The sequence below is a fragment of the Sinocyclocheilus rhinocerous genome, unplaced genomic scaffold (genome assembly GCF_001515625.1).
Source record: "Sinocyclocheilus rhinocerous isolate Xijiao unplaced genomic scaffold, SAMN03320098_v1.1 scaffold708, whole genome shotgun sequence".
NCBI classification, from domain to species: domain Eukaryota; kingdom Metazoa; phylum Chordata; class Actinopteri; order Cypriniformes; family Cyprinidae; genus Sinocyclocheilus; species Sinocyclocheilus rhinocerous.
In genome coordinates, this window is record NW_015635523.1 from 1654151 (window position 1) to 1675311 (window position 21161).

A 21161-nucleotide genomic window follows, 5' to 3' on the forward strand; every position below is an offset into this window, starting at 1 on the left:
GACTAAAAATACATTCAATCAGTCATCGCTCCCAAAATGAATGGGTCATCTTGTTAATGCTATAAATTAGTTACAGCAATAAAAGAACATTTCATCATGAACAAGAACATGAACAACAATATCAAATTAGACCACAGAAATTCCAAAATGACATTTCCCTTACATTCAACTTCCAAAAGTGCATTCATCTTTGCCATGTTACATTCATTTAGTTGACTAGTGCTATACGCTGTATTAACAAAAACATAAATGGCATTAATAAAAAATCGCATTTTGCATAAAATTAAAAATGGACTTTTCAATACCGACCTGATACAATACTGATTTTTTTTAAAATGGCATTTATCGAGTTTCGGAACCAAACTCTTCATATATATATATATGATAAAATTACTAATGTTTTGCATTAATAAGTGCAGTTACTAATAATATTACATGTTCATATGGAACTGACCAACAACTTCAGTGATTATGTGTGATTTAGTCACAAATTGATTTTTCTTACTTCATACACAAAAAAAGAGCAAAACTCTGACAAAATCGGTTTTCTTGATGATTTGATATTTTATAATAGTGATTTTATAATTTTAAAATATAAAGGAAAAAGTATAAATGAATGACTAATAAGTGCTCCTCTGCTGCCATGTACAGGTTATAATGGTGACTTGATGTATTTTTTAATTTTATATAAGTGTTTGTTCACCACAGTATATTTTGGTCATCCCATAAAAAAAATATAAAAAAATATTAAAATTGGATCATTTTAGAGCTTTAAAGTGCTGGAAATAGTTGTGTGAATTGCCTGAAAGTCATTGAAAAGTGCTTGAATTTCTCTCTCAAAAGGTTGTACAAACCCTGAAATGAATAATGTAATAACATTCGACTATTTCTACCACAACACCATGGTTACAGTTATCGTTACTGCTTCTGGTTTTCTAACGTACGTCAGCGCTGTTTATAACAGAGAATTCTGTGCAGAATTTGAATGCATCTCACTAGATCTCGCAGCAACCTTTATTCATTCTGCGGCGTATTCAAACGCTTCTCACTGGATCTTGCAGTGCTGTGCTTTAACAGTGTTGCGAAATCAACTTTGGTTCCCGAGTAAAGCTATTCTGAGCTCGGAAAAGTTTGTTTGTGTTGCGGTCCGAGCTGATAAACGGTCCATGCTGCGCAGCCCAAACAAGTAGCAGGATTTTGTTACGCTTTTGTTTCGTTTGCCGTTTGATGTCTCTCATATACAACAGAAATGGCAGCGCGAGTTGAAGAATGCGGTGGTCGCGACAGAGCGACCGCTCACAAAATTTAGTCACACCGGCAGAAAAAATGGTCGCAAAATGCGACCATTTGGTCGCAGTCTGGAGCCCTGATAACACTAAACTACATATTAAATTCAACACCACAGACCTGTATGATATATCTACATACCTATCTACATATTTGCAGAACCATAAATAAATAAATATTTTGAACACTGAACTAAATATTAAATTCAACACCACAGACTTGTATGATATATGTATATGTAGAGGTTAAACTGGGCAAGAATTAAGTAAATAAATACAATCATACATAAATAACACTGAACTAAATATTACATTTAACACCACAGAACCATATGATGCAGTTAAACAGGGCCAGAACGTGAGGGAAATAAATACATTTTCTTAAAATTGAATTAAATATTAGATCCAACACCATAGACTTATAGGATACAGTATATGTATATGTTTTTGCATAAGCAGAGGTTAAAGTGGGCAAGAACGAAGTAAACAAATAAATAAAACTCAAATTACATTTCTCTTCCTCTGACAGTGACACATTAAAGACTGACTGATGCAAGTATGTGTCCTGACTGGTACAATCAGACAACGCCTGTCAAGCTTTTCTAATGCCACATCATCTCACCTGATACAAGCGCACTCAACACCTCTTGAGGGAATTCTGCTAAGGTAACACTGAATTATATATTATATAACTCAACTGTGCATGGAACAAATTTTTTCTATCTTAGTCTACTTCCCTTTTTTCTTCTTTAGTAGGATGAAGTCACATTTGGGTACATTATGCATAATTTACTTTGTCGTAAATGTGCGTGTGTGTGTTTTCAGTGTTCTGTCTGACTCACACATACACAACATCAAATATTACAACCACAACTCCATGCTTGTTGAGACTGTTGGCTCCCTTTACAGGAACGTTCCAGACAGACAGGATTCTGGCAGTGTTTGCCCAAATCCTGATGGGCATGTGCCAGATTGGACATGCAGCTACAGTTAACCATGTTTGTGTACGTACTTGTAGTATAGTTTGAGGACCAAAATGCCCCCAAAAGTGTGCTAAATCTGAGAAAACTTTCCTGTGGAGACATTTGGGACTGTCCTCACTTGGAAATTTTTTTTAGAAATAAATGAAAAACAGCTGCTAACACTTGACAATAATATTTAATTTGTTCACATGATTTAATGCATTAAGTATTATGAGCTAACAATAAGCACCACGTTTAATGCATTAATTAGTATGAGCTAGCAATAAACAAACATTTTTGTGCAGTATTATGAACTAAAAATGAGCTATTATTATTATTATTATTATTATTATGAACTAACAATGAGAACCATGCTTAATTCATCATGTATTACGAACTAACAATAAGCAACATTTTTTACAGCATTTATTAATCTAGGTTACTACGTAAATATAGTATTGTTAATTATTAATTCATGTTTGTTCATAATGCATTAATATTCATTTATACAACTTGAAATGTTGATCATAATTATGAGCTAACAATAAGCACCACGTTTAATCCATTAATTAGTATGAGCTAGCAATAAACAAACATTTTTGTGCAATATTATGAACTAAAAATGAGCTATTATTATTATTATTATTATTATTATTATGAACTAACAATGAGAACCATGCTTAATTCATCATGTATTACGAACTAACAATAAGCAACATTTTTTACAGCATTTATTAATCTAGGTTACTACGTAAATATAGTATTGTTAATTATTAATTCATGTTTGTTCATAATGCATTAATATTCATTTATACAACTTGAAATGTTGATCATACATCTAAAATATATAAATTAAAAATGTGTATATAAAAGCTAGAAATTAACATGATCATGACTATATAATCATAGTAAAAGATTAATATTGTTAGGGATATTATACTGTAAGTTTGTGATATGCAACAATCGATGTCAATGTTTTTTTTTTTTTCTTTTACAGTTAGAGTTAGTCTGTTAAAATTTTACTTCATATAAAATCAATAGAAGTCATATTTTGGAAAAGAGTGTCAGATCTAGGTCAGATCTAGTTATACTGTAGGGACTAAATGATTTCACAAGAATAATCCTATATATAATAAAAACATAATAAAATAAAACCAAAATTGTTTTATATATTTTTTTATTTTTTTATATATATATATATATATAATAAATTGTGCTCATCAATGAACAGTCCCCATGAGTAAAATATTAATGTATTTGTGAAAATGTAAAAATGAAAATGCAGAAAGGTTTGGAGGAAAAAAATAACAGGAGATAAATGTGAAGTCCATGATAACAGTAACATGATGATGATAACAAATGTGTTTGTGTGTGACGTTGCATGACTTCCCTCTCAATACCTAGGCCATGCAAATCCCCACCTCGGTTCCAAGGGTACTCTAAAGCGCTTGGAGGCTGCGGCACAGACACATTCATTAACATACATCACACACTTCAGAGCACAAATCTGAGTGCTCAGAGTCTCCTATCACTCGATACACAGCGGACCTCCATCAGAGCGGCCCCACGCTCCTCTGCTGCCTCTGTTCGTTCAGTAGATCACAGTTATTACCTCATTAAGCGCCTTACAAACAGTCCTCTTCAAAACTCCTCAGGGTAGGGTAATCATACCACTTTATGTGAGGTGTCAGTGGGAGAACTGGGGCAATCCTGCACAATAGTGTAACAACACTGTACCGCTGTCACACTGCAGGAGTTATTTTCCCATAAAACTACAGGGAACCACATTTTTTGGATATTCTGCTATAGAATGGATTATGTAGCCAGCGGGGTTGCCGTGAACGCATAAGTGAGCATGTTAAAGCTCCCTGCAGCCACTAGTGGGAATTCCAGCACCAGAATGAATTTCAGAAAAAATAAAAATAAAAACTGCTTTCAAACAGGTTTCCCAAGCATTTCCCCCATCTATCACATTCACACAAACTAATAGCCAGTTTCAAAGTGTTTTAAAGTGCAGAGCAGAGTAAACTCTCTCAAAGAACTTCATTAATCTCATTTAAAACTCCTCTGCTACAGCCATCAAAAGTTTGCAACAAAACCACAGCCTTCAACAATACATTTCAAACAGCCTGCTGTGAGCAATCTTCCTGTTATACACAGTCTGAAGGTCCCTGTTTTGTGTGATGACTATGATAGTTCTGTGCAATAAAGGTAATAGCTATTTAGACTATTTATTTGTTGAATAACTGACAACATCTAAAATGTAAATCCCTCACATATGAACAACTTTAGAGGTTTAGATATGTTAAAAAGTCTGTTCATACAACAACTAATGAGATCAACTCACAGTTTGATTACTTTTTGAAGTTTTATAAAGACACGGCTGGTCATTAACTTTTAAACGCATCATTATGCAAACACATGAGGAGAGTTCTCGGCATAAAGACCCACGCTTGTGCTACTTAATTTCTCTCCAGTACGTTGGGAAATTAAATGATACAAAATGTGGATGATGTTAACTGTGACAAGATGATTGACAGGGATGTTTAAAGTCCAAAGAATGCACGTAACTAAGCAATAGAGCAGTCCATTAAAGACGAAGTTATGACAAAGCAGCATGTCCCAAAGCTTGCCTATTTGCCTCTGCTACACACTCAAAAGTATGTCCTTTTTCTTCACAAAAAGAGCACATACATTTAGGGTATGATATTAAGTAGGTGAATTGGGATGCAGCGACAGCCCTCTTCTGAAAAGGGGGTGGGGAGCAGCAGCTCATTTGCATTTAAAGAGAGAAAAAGGGGCATTTACAGCATTAAATAATACATGTTCTGTGGTCCATTTTGACCTGAGGGCTTAAATAGGTCCCCTTCAAACAGAAAACAGTTATTCTAAATTGCAACAATATTTCACGATATGATTTTTACTGTATTGGTGATCAAATAAATGCAGCCTTCTTTAAAAAAAATAAAAATAAATACAATTTAAAAATGTAAACATTTGGTCCCACTTTATATTAAGTGGCCTTAACTACTATGTACTTACATTTAAATTAATCATTTGGTACAATGCACTTATCGTGTACATACATGTTTTTACATTGTATGTATATTTGAAATATATCTGCATGTAATTGCATCTGTAATTAATTTCTGTAATTACATTTATAATTGCACTGTTGACCCATCCCTTATACCTTAAACCTACCCATACCACCAAAGCTGTCCCTAACCTTACCCATATCCCACCTCAATAGCAGCAAAAGTGTTTTGCAATACAATATGAACACAATAAGTACATTGTACTTATTTTTTTATGTAAGTACATGGTAGTTAAGGCCACTTAATATAAAGTGGGACCAAACATTTAAATTCCGACCCTAAACTTTTCAATGGAAGTGTATGTAAGGACCCACCCGCCAGCCCAAAAAGCGGAATCCAGCGGCCTGGTCGAAGGTTTAATGCGTATTCGGTCTTTTACTTGCGCTTCTGAATTTATCAGGACTTAGTTTCAATTTTGTCTAGCTCCGTTTTCAATCTGACACCAATATCACGTGATCATTAAATTTAGGCAATATTTCTAATCAAAAGCTGATCACAGATATCGATTGTTTATTAATTTAGATATTTGAGTATTCTGGAAATCCCATACTTTAAATTATTCGTTCATCAGGGACCCAATGCCGCTCAGAGATACGCGCCCCGGGTTTGCGGTAAACTCACGGACGCAAACTAGCCAGTCTGATGTTAGTCAGAGGGTGTAATAAGTTAGCTAATACCTTTTTGTCGGTTGCCTACTGCTCACTCTTACAAAAAGTGTACTTAATTTAGCCACTTCCATACATCTTGCTAAATCAGTGATAGACATAAATCAAAAGGTCTTCAGATGTAGTGCCTGCTGCTCCTTTCATTCATGCACCTTTAGTTTGTACTATCCTGGACACAGATTTACGGTAGCATTAGCCTCCTATGATTTACTGGTCATAATTAATTAAAGAAAAGTTCAGAATAAATCAAATATAACAATTTATTATTAGTCAGGTAAAAGACTGATTTGCAACATTCCCTTAAATACTACAAGAACAAAGACAAAGAAATCTTTAAATCAGTTGTAAAAACATAAAAGACCTTTTGTTTGTTAGTTTCTGTGATCCAGGGTCACACCCGGCTGGAAACATTCTCACAGACCCCTAAAGGGGGACACACCCCCTCCTCAACACAACACAATTCTACAAAAGTTTTAAATCTTTCTCACAATATAAATGACTACTTTGAAATTGAAACCAATTTACCAATCGCACAAGGACCTTTAAAATGTCACCAAACATGAAGGGGAAAAACAACAGGTTCACAAGATACATGATATGTGGGATATGCATATTCTTAATGAACTTTGAGTGAAACCTTTTGGGGGGAAAGAGGGAGAGGCAGAGCGGGCAGGGGGAGAAGGGGGTCGTAAATGGGCGACGAGAGAGGTGTTGTTTGCTCTCTTTGAAGATTTCTTCTCCAGACAAGTTTTATTGTTTTATTGCATGGCATCTGCTTTGTGTGAGTTCCTGAGTGTTTGGCTTCACGAAGAATTTATTTTATAAGGAAATAATTTCACTCCTTTCATGTATTTTAGAGATGTTTATCAGGTAATAGAAAAAAACACATGCTTAACATTAACAGCAGCTTAAATCACTACGGTGTTTAGCCTAGTCTTCATACTTGGCCTTATGTCACTGCAGCGCTCTGAAAATATCTGCTGTCCCAGCCCCACTGCACATCTTTAGCTCTGGTACATCTTCAAATGCAATGAGAGGATTAGGGTGGGCGCTCAGAGACGCAGAAAGGCTTTTCTACAACTCTGAACTCAGCAGTACTACAAAGCTACTCACCCTGATCTAGAGAGCAGCGACACATTCACAAGACATTAACCCTAGGACTAATTCAATTTATGTTACTCTGCAGGGTGTACCATACAAGGCTGATGGCAAAACATTTTGAGAGGGAAAAACAGTGTTCCATTTTGTCCCTATTCTGCTGATTTAAAGATGACCCACACTAAATCCATTATTATTATTATTATTTTTTAATGACCTTCTAGAAAGAGAGCCTTCTGCTCCAAACCAAAGTAAATAAGAGTGGAACGTAAGGATGAGCTAGTATTATCTGAAAGCTGAAACTATGCCATGAACACAAACAATGAAAATCAATCCAGTTTTTGTTTAATTTCTGATTTAGAAGATTCACATATAGATTTTATTTTTAATTTCCAATAGTGCTGTCAAATGATTAATCGCATCCAAAATAAGAGTTTTTGTTTACATAATATATGTATGTGTACTGTGTATGTTTATTATATAAATACAGACACACATGCACGTATATATTTCAGAAAAATTTATTTATTTATAATATAAATTATATTAATATATAGACCTGTAAATAGTTTCAAAATATATATATACTGTATGTATGTGTATTTATATATACATAATAAATATACACAGAACACATACATATATTATGCAAACAAAAACTTTTATTTATTTTTTAATCATGATTAATCGTTTGACAGCACTAATTTCCAACTGTTCAATGTCAGCAACAACTTCAGTAAAGGCCAATTCACAGTAAGAATGATAACTTTAAACATAACTATATTAGTGTCCACACAAACAGATGATAACATTCTGTTTAAAAGCATGTGCTGAAGTTTTGATATCTACTGCATCTATCTTTAAAGTTGGGTGGATTTTGATTGGCTGTCAATATTTGTATCGCTTATCAACTGAAAAAAAAAAGTTCTGAAAGTGACTACAAGTATACTGTTCCTCTGCGTCATTACTGTTAAAGTTGTAGCGTGAACTGCTCTATTTTCATAATATTATAAAGATTATTAAAACTTTATCATTATAGTTACCATCCTTGGTGTGAACGGCACTTTAAGCGATAAAGTGTTAAAACTCCTCAAAGCATGTAGGCAATGTCCATTGCAAATTTTACACCTCCGCCTGAATGAATGAACAGAAGAATTGCAGACATACTCAACTTTACCTAAAGCTACAGAGAGACGAGATCGAGTGGCCTCGTGGGCCAGAAAAAATACATCAATGAGCGTTTCCTACACAGATGAACCCTAGATCCCACACTGTCCAGCGGAGGAGAGGAGGGCAAGCAGAGAGGGTTGCCCTGCTGGGGTGGAGGCAGTGATTGTCATTACATCACCTTTGTCCAAGCCACTAAAAACAGCTGCGATGGGGGACTGAAACACACACATAAACACCCAGCATCACACAGCGTGTGTGTGGGATGATATTCTCTCAGCCAAAACCTACTGAGTGCATCCCGCAAACTATTACGTAACATTAACTACCCAAAAGAGAGTGGAGGAAGTCAAAGAAAGAGAGAGAGAGAGACAGATGCAGATATATTGTTGCGTGCATTTGAAGTAGAGGGAGGGGGTGGAGGGCGTTGGATGTGCGTGTACACTTCACTTACTTAAAATAGAAGGAACTCACACGAAATATTTACAGCCAGAGTGCCAAAAAAAAAAAAAAAACCTGACAACGGCATTGTTGGAGGAAAGACTTCCTGTGATGAAGCACAGCATAATGATTCTCAGCGTGTACAATATAATTGGCTCTTGTGAGGGAGGATATTCCCTCAACAAGAGCTTGTTCTCTCTGCTACTGTCTTTCTCCTGATGATACAATGACAAGTTTATGACTTTCTGAATCTGTATTTTTATGCAGACATCTAAATCTGAATATCTGTACTGATTGCAATGGCACTCGTGTGGGTGATACACGCTTCAATTTGGCTTGCAACATCCTGCCTTCCCCATAATTTCAATAAAACTTTGATATTTTATGGAAAAAAATAAATGAGTAATACATACAAATAATAAATGTGCTTCAAAGGTGTAGAAGTGTTTTTAATTATCTTGAAATCATCTGTATGGACAAAACAAATATAAACAAACAATAGGGGTTTCATACAAATTGGGCCAACTTTAAGTCTTGGCATCAGTCAGCAGCTACAGGCAAAAGAGAAAAACTGCTTTCTACAGGCCAAAGATGTATCTGTTTTTTCCATCTAATGTTCTCACTCGTATTTCACCTTTTCTACCAGACGGAGGGGTTCACCCTATGAGTCCTGAGTTGTGCTTCCCAGGGTGCTACAGATGAGCCAGATCTCTGTCAACAGCATCATTACACTGCTAAATTGCTACAAACCAGGATGGTGCTCTTTTAACCGCAAAGCTCAGTGCTTCCTAAATGAGTCTGGTTGTTTTCTTGAGCAGTTGGCCTCTTATAGTCTCTATGTATCTTGTGCAACTGGGGTCAGCAGTAAAAATGGCTTAGTTTAATAGAAATAACAGAAATAACTATTTTCAACATTATGGCAGACATGGGAAGCAGGAAGGAGTCAGTAAACTAAAGAGAAAGGCCCTGAGAGAGAGAGAAAAAAAACAGGAAAAAGCAATCAGTGTTTAAGTAAATAGTGTAAATATTAAATAGTGTTTAAATAAGTATTCATTAAAAAAATTGTGTATAACTCTAACTGGGTTTAGCCTACTTATTGGGACTGAGAGAGAGAACCCAAATGATGTGTGGCACTTAGTTGCTATCACTACATTATGTATTGGGCTACACTGGCAACTTGCTCTCTAGATCTCTGTGTACCTTAAAACTTAAGTAAATGTCTAAGAAAAACTTCACCTAGCCACTCAGAGCACAGAAAATACTTCTCTTTCATAAGACATGAACGGTGATTCACAAAGTCCAACTGAAGAAAAAAGCTTAAAATAATTCCTGTGGGTGATTAAGGAATTGAAAGCAAAAATCTGAGTAAGCAACTCAGCTGGGACTGGATATTACATCATCAAAACTGATTGCATTTATTTAATCAAAAATACAATAAAAACAATAATATTATTAAATATATATATTAAATATATATAAATATATATTACTATTGAAAACAGCTGTTTTCTATTTAAATATGATTTAAAATGTCATTTATTCATATTACTCCAGTCTTCAGTGTCTCATGATTCTTCAGAGATCATTTTAATATTTGGTGTTCAAGAAACATTTCTTATTAATGTTAATGTTACAAACATTAAGCAAATGTTGTGCTGCTTAATATTTTTGTGGAACCTGTTATAAAAATTTTTTAGGTGTCTTTGATGAACAAAGTTCAAAAGAACGAACATATTTATTTATTTTAAATAATGTCTTTACCATCTTTTCTGATTGATTGATTGATTGATTGATTTATTGTTGAATAGTAGTATTATTTTCTTTAAAACATATAGGTATAAAGGTATTACAATCACTGCACCACCTGTTTCCAGGGGTATGGAAAAACTATTGAAGATGCCTTATATTAATTAGCCAATTTTATAGGGTTTATAAAGTTTATACAAAATACACCTGACCATTTAACAATCAGCATTAAGGTGCTTGCCATTCAGCTGTAGTAGGACCACATTTGGAATTCACCGCACTGAGCCAAGCTGCCCGCATTACCATCACAATGGCACTTCTAGCATTGATTCAACAAAGCACGAAAATACAAACATTAATATTTCAGTTCACAGGATGGTTTGTGAATCACAGGATCTGATTGTGAATGAGAGCGATAGCTGTCTACACATTAGAAACAAGACCTCCCTCGCTGACAAGTCTACAGAGAACATTAAACTGAAGAGAGATGCAAAGATCAAATCACTCATATTGTATATTTAGAAGCATGAAAACAGAGCAGCTCTGCTCCAGTGAAATAAACCCCATTAGCCCATGTACTGCTGGCAGTCTGGCACTCTCAATCCTTTAATGCCACTCAAAGGGCTTCCTGTCCAGATACCTGCACCAACGAAGGCGGTAAAATCCGATAAAGCCTTGGACCGTTTGTTGATGGACTGACCATCAATAATGTATTCCACCAGCACTGTGTCTGGCTCCAGGAGCTAAAAGCCCCGTTGCCTACAGAGAGGCTCGTTATCTGTGGATGCAAGTTTCCGACAAGTTTACGCCTTGATGGCTCTACAGAGCCGGCGACGTGGGATTCAGCCTGATACAATACAACACTCTAATGCAACACGTAAACCAATGAACACACTGGCATTAAAAAGTCCATTTTAAAAGAAACATCAAGGAAATATGAAACAAATAACACCGCCAACACATACTCACAGCTGGAAGGACAAAAAAGCTTCTTCCCTTTCAAACTCATCCACTTCCAGCTCTTCTTACCTTAGTTGTGACAATACACAGACAATCCATCCTGAGCCAAACAGCTCAAGCTAGTTTCCCCTTCATCAGCACCACATTAACAAATTGAAAGAGGTGACAGAGGAGAGAGAGACTGAAAAGGAGAGGAACGAAGGCACGGCTGGAGCTAACGCTGACAGAGGCGAGAGTCCTCTCTCTGTGCAGGCATGATCTTGCCGTAGTCCTACAGCCCGGCGCTTGTTAGCACTATCCGCTGCTCAGCCGCATGGCTGGGGCTCAGACTGCTGCCTCTGAGATCACACAGCATCCCTCCTCCTCTGGAGCTCGCCGCACACGCGCACACCCATGTGCGAGAGAACAGACGCGCTCAACCCCTCGCAGATGAGAGAGCTCTGAGAATCTGCACAACCATTGGGAAAATAGCTATTGTAGTCACTGTTTGTGCTGTGAGAGTTTTGATTTTTCCTCCTTTGATTGTTTGAAGCACAGCTAAGCTGATTCCAAGCCAGTTGTGCAGATAAATGAAGTGTAAGAATGGGCAGTTTGGAGGGTTTAAGAGAGGGGTGTGAGTGAGCAGTTCACGCTGACCTTGACAACATCAATCAGGGTTTATTTTAGGGCGTCTTGGAAAACCACCGAACCGTTGGTAAGCTCAAATAACCTGCCTTTTAAGTGCACAGGGCTAGCGAGCAAGCACAAGACAAAGAGACAGCAGTCACAGAGAGGAAACTGCAGCAATGCTTCAGCAGAGATTGGCACATCAGGCCTGATGCATCACACATCTGTTCTTTATAGCAAGACCTTTCCAAGTACTTTAAATGAATAAACAGACAACAGGGGAGAGCTGCTTACTGCAGTCATAAAATAACAACCATGAAGTGTTTATGTCCTGTTGAAAAATAAATAAAACAGTCTTGAGAACAAAATGTGACCAATAGAAGGGGCGATTTCAATCTTTAGAGGATCTCGGACATCTATCAGTGTAGAGGAATGAGAACAATGAAGATTTGGGGTCATATGAAAAGTTAACCCTGTACTTTACCAGAAATAGATAAATTACTTCATAAGTGAGCCGATTACTAGAAAAGGTTTGTGTTCAGTTAAATATCTGTATACGGCTAAATGGAAAGTTTACCCCAAAATGGAAATGCTGTCATTATTTACTCATGTTGTTCCAATCCTGCATTCAACTTTTTTTCTCTTTTTAATACAGCAAAAGTATTTTGAAAGAATCGTAATACAGCATATAAAATCTAATCATGATTTTTATATGTATAAAGTATAATATAAATACAAATTTAATATAAATAAAATATATAAAATTATAATTGTGTGAACTGCTATTGCATGTGTAAAACAAATCTCTATGTTCAAGGAGGAAAAAAGAGCATACAGCATGTCTGTACAAAAACAACAAAAAAAGTTTTCCTACAAAGCATCTTCAAGCACTTAAAATTCCATTTGGCTTTCCAGCTGATGACCACTGGATTGTCTGGCACAGAGCGGTAGTTCTTAAAGTAACAGCTGTATTACTACCCAGACCTGCTATCTTTCTTATCTTGCTCATCTTCTGGTCAGTCTTACCTGCTGCCTGTACACTGCCCGCTCCTCCAATTCCAGCTCCTCGCAAAACAGCACCCTGATCATGGCTTTCATTCTGCATCTAGCATCTCAATAGCCTCTGCACACATTATGTCTATGTCTCGCTTCTCATACACACACACACTAAGCCCTTCAGCAGATGGGCCTCAAAGCTGCTTTGAGTGATCATATTATAGACCGAGTGCTTTAACTTCCTCTCCACAACACTTTCCCACAGACACGGGGGAATAACTAAGAAACAAGGTCGTCAGGACATTGAAACAGTGGCTCTTAAGCTCAAACGTGAACTTGGCGAGGGAATCTTTGTTTTAGTGCTGAGTTCTGTTTTGTGTTCTCCTTACATGAACTCTCAGCAAACTATTAGCATACTGTCCACTACGCTAACCCGGTTTCCAGAAGAGAGGCCCCTCACAAAGTTTACAAAAATTACTAAAGGACTAGAATAGGGTTCTGAAAAACAGAAACAATTTTGTCAGTCTATTACAGACAAGAAAAGCTAAAACTTAATTGAAAAATTAAAAATTAAAAGCAAGCCTGTAGCTGCTGTGGGCTCTTATTTTCATATGCAAATTACTTTTGTGTCTAATGTTTGCAGCAAATGCACCCCATAGCAAAAATAATTCTCTTAATCAGTATTTTTGTTGTGTTTTTCATTTTAAATACACTACCATTAAGAAGCTGTTGTTTTTTTAAAGAAAATAATACTTTTATTCAACAAGGACATTTATTTGATTAAAATAAACAGTAAAGGCATGCATGATGTTACAAAGAATTCTATTTCAAATAAATGCTGCTTTTTTAAAACTTACTGCTAAAAGAATCCTGAAAAAATGTATCACAGATTGCACAAAAATATAAAGCAAAAATAAATAAATGAATTAATTAAATATTGATAATAATAGGTTAAGCAGCAAATCAGCTTATTACAATGATTTCTGGAGGATCATGTGACACTGAAGACTGGAGTAATGGCTGAAAATTCAGCTTTGCCATCACAGGAATAAATTAAATTTTTAAATACATTAAAATAGAAAACAGTTATTTCAAATTGTATTAATTTTTCACAATTTTTGTTTTTACTGTATTTTCAATCATATACATGCAGCCTTGGTAAGCATAAGAGACTTATTAAAAACATTTTTAAAAAGCCCAACGTTTTTTGTTATTACAACGTTATTATTATTATTGTTGTTGTTTTTATTTGTTTTAGGCACAATCTTTATTACATTTTGATAGATGTATGTGTACAAGATGACAAAATTACGTCAATGGGGCAAGAAAAATTCAAAAGATATGTAATACAAATTTTGTTTTACAAGTAAATTGATTTTGTTTAAGAGATGTTTAAATATTTTTACTGACAACAATACTGATTAAGGAAATTATTTTGGTGGTGCACATATTAGTCTAAATACAACTCAACTGATTCTGAAAAGTTAAAGTTACGTTACATTCTATAAAGCGCTTTCTTTGTAACTACTAAGAGTTTAAGCTCATCATTCAGACCCTCTTTACTCTCATATCACTCATGCCCGGGTCAGCAGGACAGACCCCGCAATCCATGCTACATGTTTTTCTTTTTTTATGAGAACAACGATACACACAAAGAAAACCTCTTGGGTAAGCTAGATTAAAACTTTTTATTTTGGCCTGAGGCTTTGTGTCCACAACTCCCTCGCTATTTCAGCGTAAGCTCATTTTCTATGGATGACTCTGATTTAGCAGGATACAACATTGCAATCCGACTCAACAACAAAGCTATGTGTATTGTGTGTGTGTGACTTTATGAGCACCTAAGGCACAGAGCAGTTGTAAACGTTTACAGACGACACACCTGCGGGCAGTGCTGCTCTCTCATGTGTGCAAACGTGACATCTGGTAGAGCCGAAGGGAATCTGTGTGTGAGAATCTACGAACCAAGTGACCTCAAGACACTCAGGTGTCCCACTTGAAAAACAAAAGAGGGAGTTGCCGCAGATTCATTCAGAAAAAGCGAAAGCTCTCGTTTCGACCTCCACCCTGCTGTCTGGACTTCCACAGATCTAGTCTTTCTGTATTATTCCAGCTATCTTTGGGTTTGTCTTTGTGCCTGCCTATAATTGGCTCTGCCCTCTTTTCAAAAACATAAAAGCCACAGATGTCTAAAACTCAGAGTCCTTGGTTTGGTCTTGAGTATATGTGGGTCACTCATAACACAGATTGGCTAACTAAAGGCTCATATTGTTAAAGCACGATTGAATTCATACTGACACAAGGTCAGCACAATTACACAATATGTTGCCCTCTGTGATATGGGCTAAAATAGGTTTCCTTTTTAAATGATTCTAGCTCAGAAACGGGTTTTTAGAATAGAAGCATGGGTTCTTGCATGTATGAGTATTTCTCACTGCTGGGAAAATGCTGAGAGCATCCAAGCTGGTTTAGTTAGACAGTGGTGGCAATTACTGGAGATCAACACGCCTCCAAGATGGGAGCTGTACTGGCAAAAAAAAAAGGCAGAAAAACAGGCTCCACAAACAAAAATACACAGCTCAAACTTCAATCCTAGCCACCCATTAACAGTGCATACAGACAAAGGACGCCAGACTCATTTTAAATCCCTCTGTCCCAAAGGTCTCCAAGACCCATTTTATTTTAAATGCTGAATGCTGAGAATGCATTAAAAATGTCAGATCTTCAAACTTTTGGACTCTAACTTTTCTGAAAAGGTAGATGTTTTAATGAGGTGAAAGCTTATCTTAATTTCGAGGTTTTTTTTTTTCTTTCTCTCACATATTTAAATTCCTAACGGAGCATGGAGTTCCCTTGCCAGATAGAGGTAATTAAGAAAGCTTTTTCCAAGAAAGGACGAGTCTCTCATGAACGCCGCTGTCACCGATCAGCTCCGCTGCACAGATAACTTCCATATTGCAGTTAAATACTACAATAAGCTCTCTTTCAATCATTTCTCAAAAAAAAACAAAAAAAAAACACAACTCTGAATTTACCAAATGAACTCTGAGTGAGCCAGAAAGAGGACTTGTGTGTTAAGGGAATGAGAATAAAGACAACATGAAATGGATTTGCAGTGCATTAAGTTTTGAAATATGGCATATTGGCTCATCGATAGAATATATTATTGGTTAATATTTAGTGAGATATTGAGGAAGAAAATCACATGAAGAACAATGACATTTATTTAAAAAAGTAAATAGGATTCATTTTGATTTGTGCTGCCTTTAAATGTGTGCCTTTAAAATCCTCTAACAAACACACTTCTTGCTATTGTTAACTAAAAATAAAAATAAAATGTTTTTATTAATCAAACTAAACCTGAAATAAAATAAATATTAGATTAAACATCAACATAACTTTTTTGCTATTTCTAAGTTAGCTTAAGTTGAACTAAAATTACTACAATAGAAATAGAAATGAAATGGAACAAAGCTAAACAGAAATATAAAAATGGCAAATGCAAAAACTAAAATTAATGTAAAAACGGACAACAACAAAAGCTCATTCAAAATATTAATAAATAATATAACAGTATGTAAATAATACTGTTTTCAATTATTATTTCTTGCACTCTAGACCCAGCAGTACAAACAGTAATAGTATATAAACTGACAAACACTCAAGCAATGTGACAAACACTCAATGTCCCTGCATTTTGATTTTGATAATGGATTGCTATGTTATGAAAAACTCATCTTAAAACCTCTCACCGTTTAATCGATATAGTACTTATCAACAGTCTGAGGCGTCTCTCCAAATGGATATAAATCATCCGAAGGAGGGAAGGGAAAACCCTCTCTGCCTGCATTACTCATGCGAAGCTGGTGTAAACACTGCCATACGACAATCTGCATCTGTCAGAATATTGACCAGAATGTGGAAAGACTGTGTTTCTCACCTCTGTATTGGTGCTTCCTGCAGCAGGCTCTTCTACTGTCAGCTCCATGCGACTCTCTTCTCTCAGCTGAGGACAAAAACACACTCTTTCAGATGAAAACACTCTCTCTAGTGTCTGGTACATTCCAGTGTCTTAAACAGTAAGAATAATAATGATATTCTTGATATTGATTTAAACAATATGACACAATGAAATGAGCTGTTGATATTCAAGAGCATGGCTGATATTCAGGCTAAAAGTATGATTTTGAGGGCAATATTGCTTGTATACATTATAAATTAATGCATAATTAAAAACATTTTATCTGAAGTCACAGAATTAAGTTGAAATTCTGCTTGGAAATTCTGTCCACAAATAATATATAATGTATAAGGCAGACTGAAGAGAAAGAAGGCCAGACGCATCAGTCTGAAATTCACAAACACAACACTTATATAACATAGTGCAATAACAGCCAACCGTAGCAGCACAAACACTCTCTCTCTCGCTCACACACACACACACACAAATATTTTGTTAAGCATTGTGTACTTGTGTACAAGGCTGCATTTATTTGAATACATAATTTAGATAAAGTAAAACAGTAATATTGTGAAAAAAAATACTACAATTTGAAATAACCATTTCTATTTTAATATATTTTAAAATGTAATTTAATGATGGCACAGCCTTCATTACAGCAGTCATTCCTCCAGTCTTCAATGTCACAAGATCCTTCAGAAATCGTTTTAATATGCTGATTTGATGCTCAAGAAACAATTCATTATTACTAATGTTGTAAATGGTTGTTCTGCTTAATATTGTTGTTGAAACTGATACGTTTTTTTCAGAATTCTTTAAATAATTGAAAATTCAAAAGAACAGTATTTATTTGAAATAGACATCTCTTGTAACATTGATCTCTTTTTTTCTATTGTTAATCTTTCGTAACAATCCATTTTGATCAATTTAATACATCCTTACTAAATTTAAGTATTAATTTATTTTAAAAGAAATGACAATGATAACTGACAAACAATGGCATTAACATAAGAAGTGCATAGGTTTTTGTGAATTTTATTATGCAATAACTAACTTGTTTTGCATGTCAAAGTTTAAATGCTCAGTGAGGACATATGCATATTTAAAGATGCTGATGTCATCATGATGTCCTTCTGTCTTATGAGACCATGAGACATTGGGATCAAGACACACAGCTCACACACTGCAGAGTTTTGTCAACTGACTCTATGCTGAGAAATAAAACCTCCCCCAAGGGGGCTGTCCTCTCTTCAACAAGCTAGACTTCAGAAAGTTCCAAAATAAACCATCAAATTACATTTAGCTCTGCCAGAACACAGACTATTTTGACATGAGGGACACATGCATACATACACACACACACACACACATATATTACACTAAAAAAATACTGGGTTATTTTTTTAAACCCAAATCCTGGGTTCAGCCTGTTAGGTCATTTTATTGGGTTGTTTTTAATATTTGTACCCAGGTGCTGGGTAGTTTTTCTGCACTCTAAAAAATGCTGGGTTATTATTTTTAACCCAAATGCTGGGTTCATCTAGTTGGGTCATTTTACTGGGTTATTTTTAATATTTTTTACCCAAATGCTGGGTAGTTTTTCTGCACTCTAAAAAATGCTGGGTTATTCTTTTTGACCCAAATGCTGGGTTCATCTTGTTGGGTCATTTTACTGGGTTATTTTTAAAGGGTTAGTTCACCCAAAAATGAAAATTCTGTCATTAATTACTCTCCCTCATGTCGTTCTAAATCTGTAAGACCTCCGTTCATCTTTGGAACCACTGATCTATATATAATGACTGGATCGCTCATTGCGTTCTAAACTGCCGACAGACAGTGAAGCCACTGGAAGTGTTCGAGCCGCCATCTTACTATTCCCTACCGGCAGAGAGCACCATTGAGTCACAGCTAAAACACTGACCAAAAATCACCTGATTTGAAGCGAATCAGTCACACGGGATTAGTTTTTATGTTAGGTGTATATAATTCGTTTTTACTTCAGATGTTATCGCCAATGTTTATGGTCTTTTTGGGCAGGATAAGCGATATATTTAAATCGTTAAGGTGGGTGTGTCTGCTGCGCACTGCAGACACAAGTAACATTAACGTTAACTGATCCAACACAAATATAGCCAATTTCTTTATGTACATAATTATTCAGGAATTAATGTATTAGTATCAGAAATTGATTTGGATATACAATGATAGCCTCTGTTACTTTATAGCTCTATGTTGTACTGAAATGAAAAGCTTAACTTACCATGCATCATCTTGGAAAAAAAGCTTCATGTCTTTAAGTCCGTTAGTCAGTTATTTCTCTGAATAAATTGTGTATATTTTTAATGTCCTGACTGAGCGACATCTATGTCAGACTCTCCAAAATCGCGCAAATATGTTTACTAACATTACCGTTTCCATGTAAAATGTTATGTATATGTTAAATTAATTAATTTAACCACTGTTTAAATCATTGCCTGCTTCAAAACGAATGCTGTTAACGAAATTATTGTTGAAGCATTTGCAGTAAGCCTACTGTACAAATAAAAACACTATAACAAAATTACATAAACAATGAATAACTACAAGGCGAATTAAGGTATGTGTGTAACTTGTTATACAAAGCATAAATCTTCAGATTTGAGAATGAGCACTTTGTCATTTTTTATATATATGTTGAGGTCGTGTCCGTCTGATATTTATCATGTTCATCTGATGTGCTGTAATGAACATAACTTTTTAATAAGCAGGGGAAATCTCCGACATAAAAAAAAATAAAAAAACTGTTTACACCTAGGGTGTTTGAATTTTAAGAATGTACAGGGATACTTCAGATTTAAAAACGCTGACTTGTTAGGTGATGTTTTCTCATTGAATTCGCACTTTTTCCTATTAACTCAATGGAATGTATGGGAATAGTGGGGAATACCAATATGGTGGCACGGCAGCTTCACTTTCATGACGTCATGAGCAATCCAGTTCTCTATTATAGATCAGTGTTCGGAACACAAATTAAGATTTTTTATGAATTCTGAGAGCTCTCTGACCCTCCCATAGACAGCAATGTAATTACCACGATCAAGGTCCAGAAACATAGCAAGGAGATCGGTAAAATAATCCATGTGACATCAGGAGTTCAACCGTAATTTTACGAAGCTACGAGAATAATTTTGAATAATAATAATAATAATAATAAAACAACCGTCTTGCATAATGCAGGACTTTTAAATATAAACAAGCCCAAAATACACTAGAAGTCTTATTATGAAAAGTCTATGTTTCACTATTGCTGGCTACTCATTCAAAAAGATGAACACTATAACACCATAAAGTAAACATTATCATAATTTATCAACATTATATCATAAGCAATTGATTGGTATCAACACACAGCATCCATTTATTGTGAACTGTTCTGAAACCGTGAGCCTGTAGAACAGGGGTCACCAGGCTCAGTCCTGGAGGGCCGGTGTCCTGCAGAGTTTCAAACACACCTGAACCAGCTAATCAAGGTCTTAATAAGTATACTTGAAAATTCCAGACAGGTGTGTTTAGCCAAGTTGGAGCTAAACTCTGCAGGACACCGGCCCTCCAGGATCAAGTTTGGTGACCCCTGCTGTAGAATGTACACTCTAAAAAATGCTGGGTTGTTTTAACCCAACTTTGGGTCAAATATGGACTAACCCAACTTTTGGGTTAAAAATTTCATGTAAAAATTTAACCCAACGGTTGGGTTAGTCCATATTTGACCCAAAGTTGGGTTAAAACAACCCAGCATTTTTTAGAGTGTACTGTGCAGGGTTTTGACTTTGAACATGCAGCAGAAATCATAGCCTTTTGTAAGGCATTTGCGAACATCACACCAATGAACGATGGAATCTCCGCATTCCATCAGAAAACTAACATCTCTTCTCAACCATATGAGAGTCGTAAAAGCTGAACCATGGTCAGCCCAGGCGCCAACTTTCTCAAATGAGTTCCTGTCTCGCTCTGCTTATCTTTACAAGAAACACAAGATGAGGGTGATTTACCAAACCACCTCCGGTATCGACAAGCACTAGGACAGCAAGAACTGACCCCCCCCATCTGGATTCATTTGCGACAGAATCTCATGACCGCTTAACACATAAATTGATAATCCCGTCAACAAAAGAGACAATTTTAGAGCTTTTAGAGCT

General features: G+C 35.7%; 1 protein-coding gene across 1 annotated transcript in view; it reads right to left on the bottom strand.

Moving 5' to 3' along the window:
* LOC107747036 (disks large homolog 1-like) overlaps window positions 1–21161 on the bottom strand; it is a 96983-nt gene that overhangs the window by 51842 nt on the left and 23980 nt on the right. The window contains exon 4 of the mRNA XM_016561451.1: window positions 16966–17031. Coding sequence (XP_016416937.1) covers window positions 16966–17031 — 66 coding nt within the window. The remainder of the gene's footprint in view (window positions 1–16965; window positions 17032–21161) is intronic.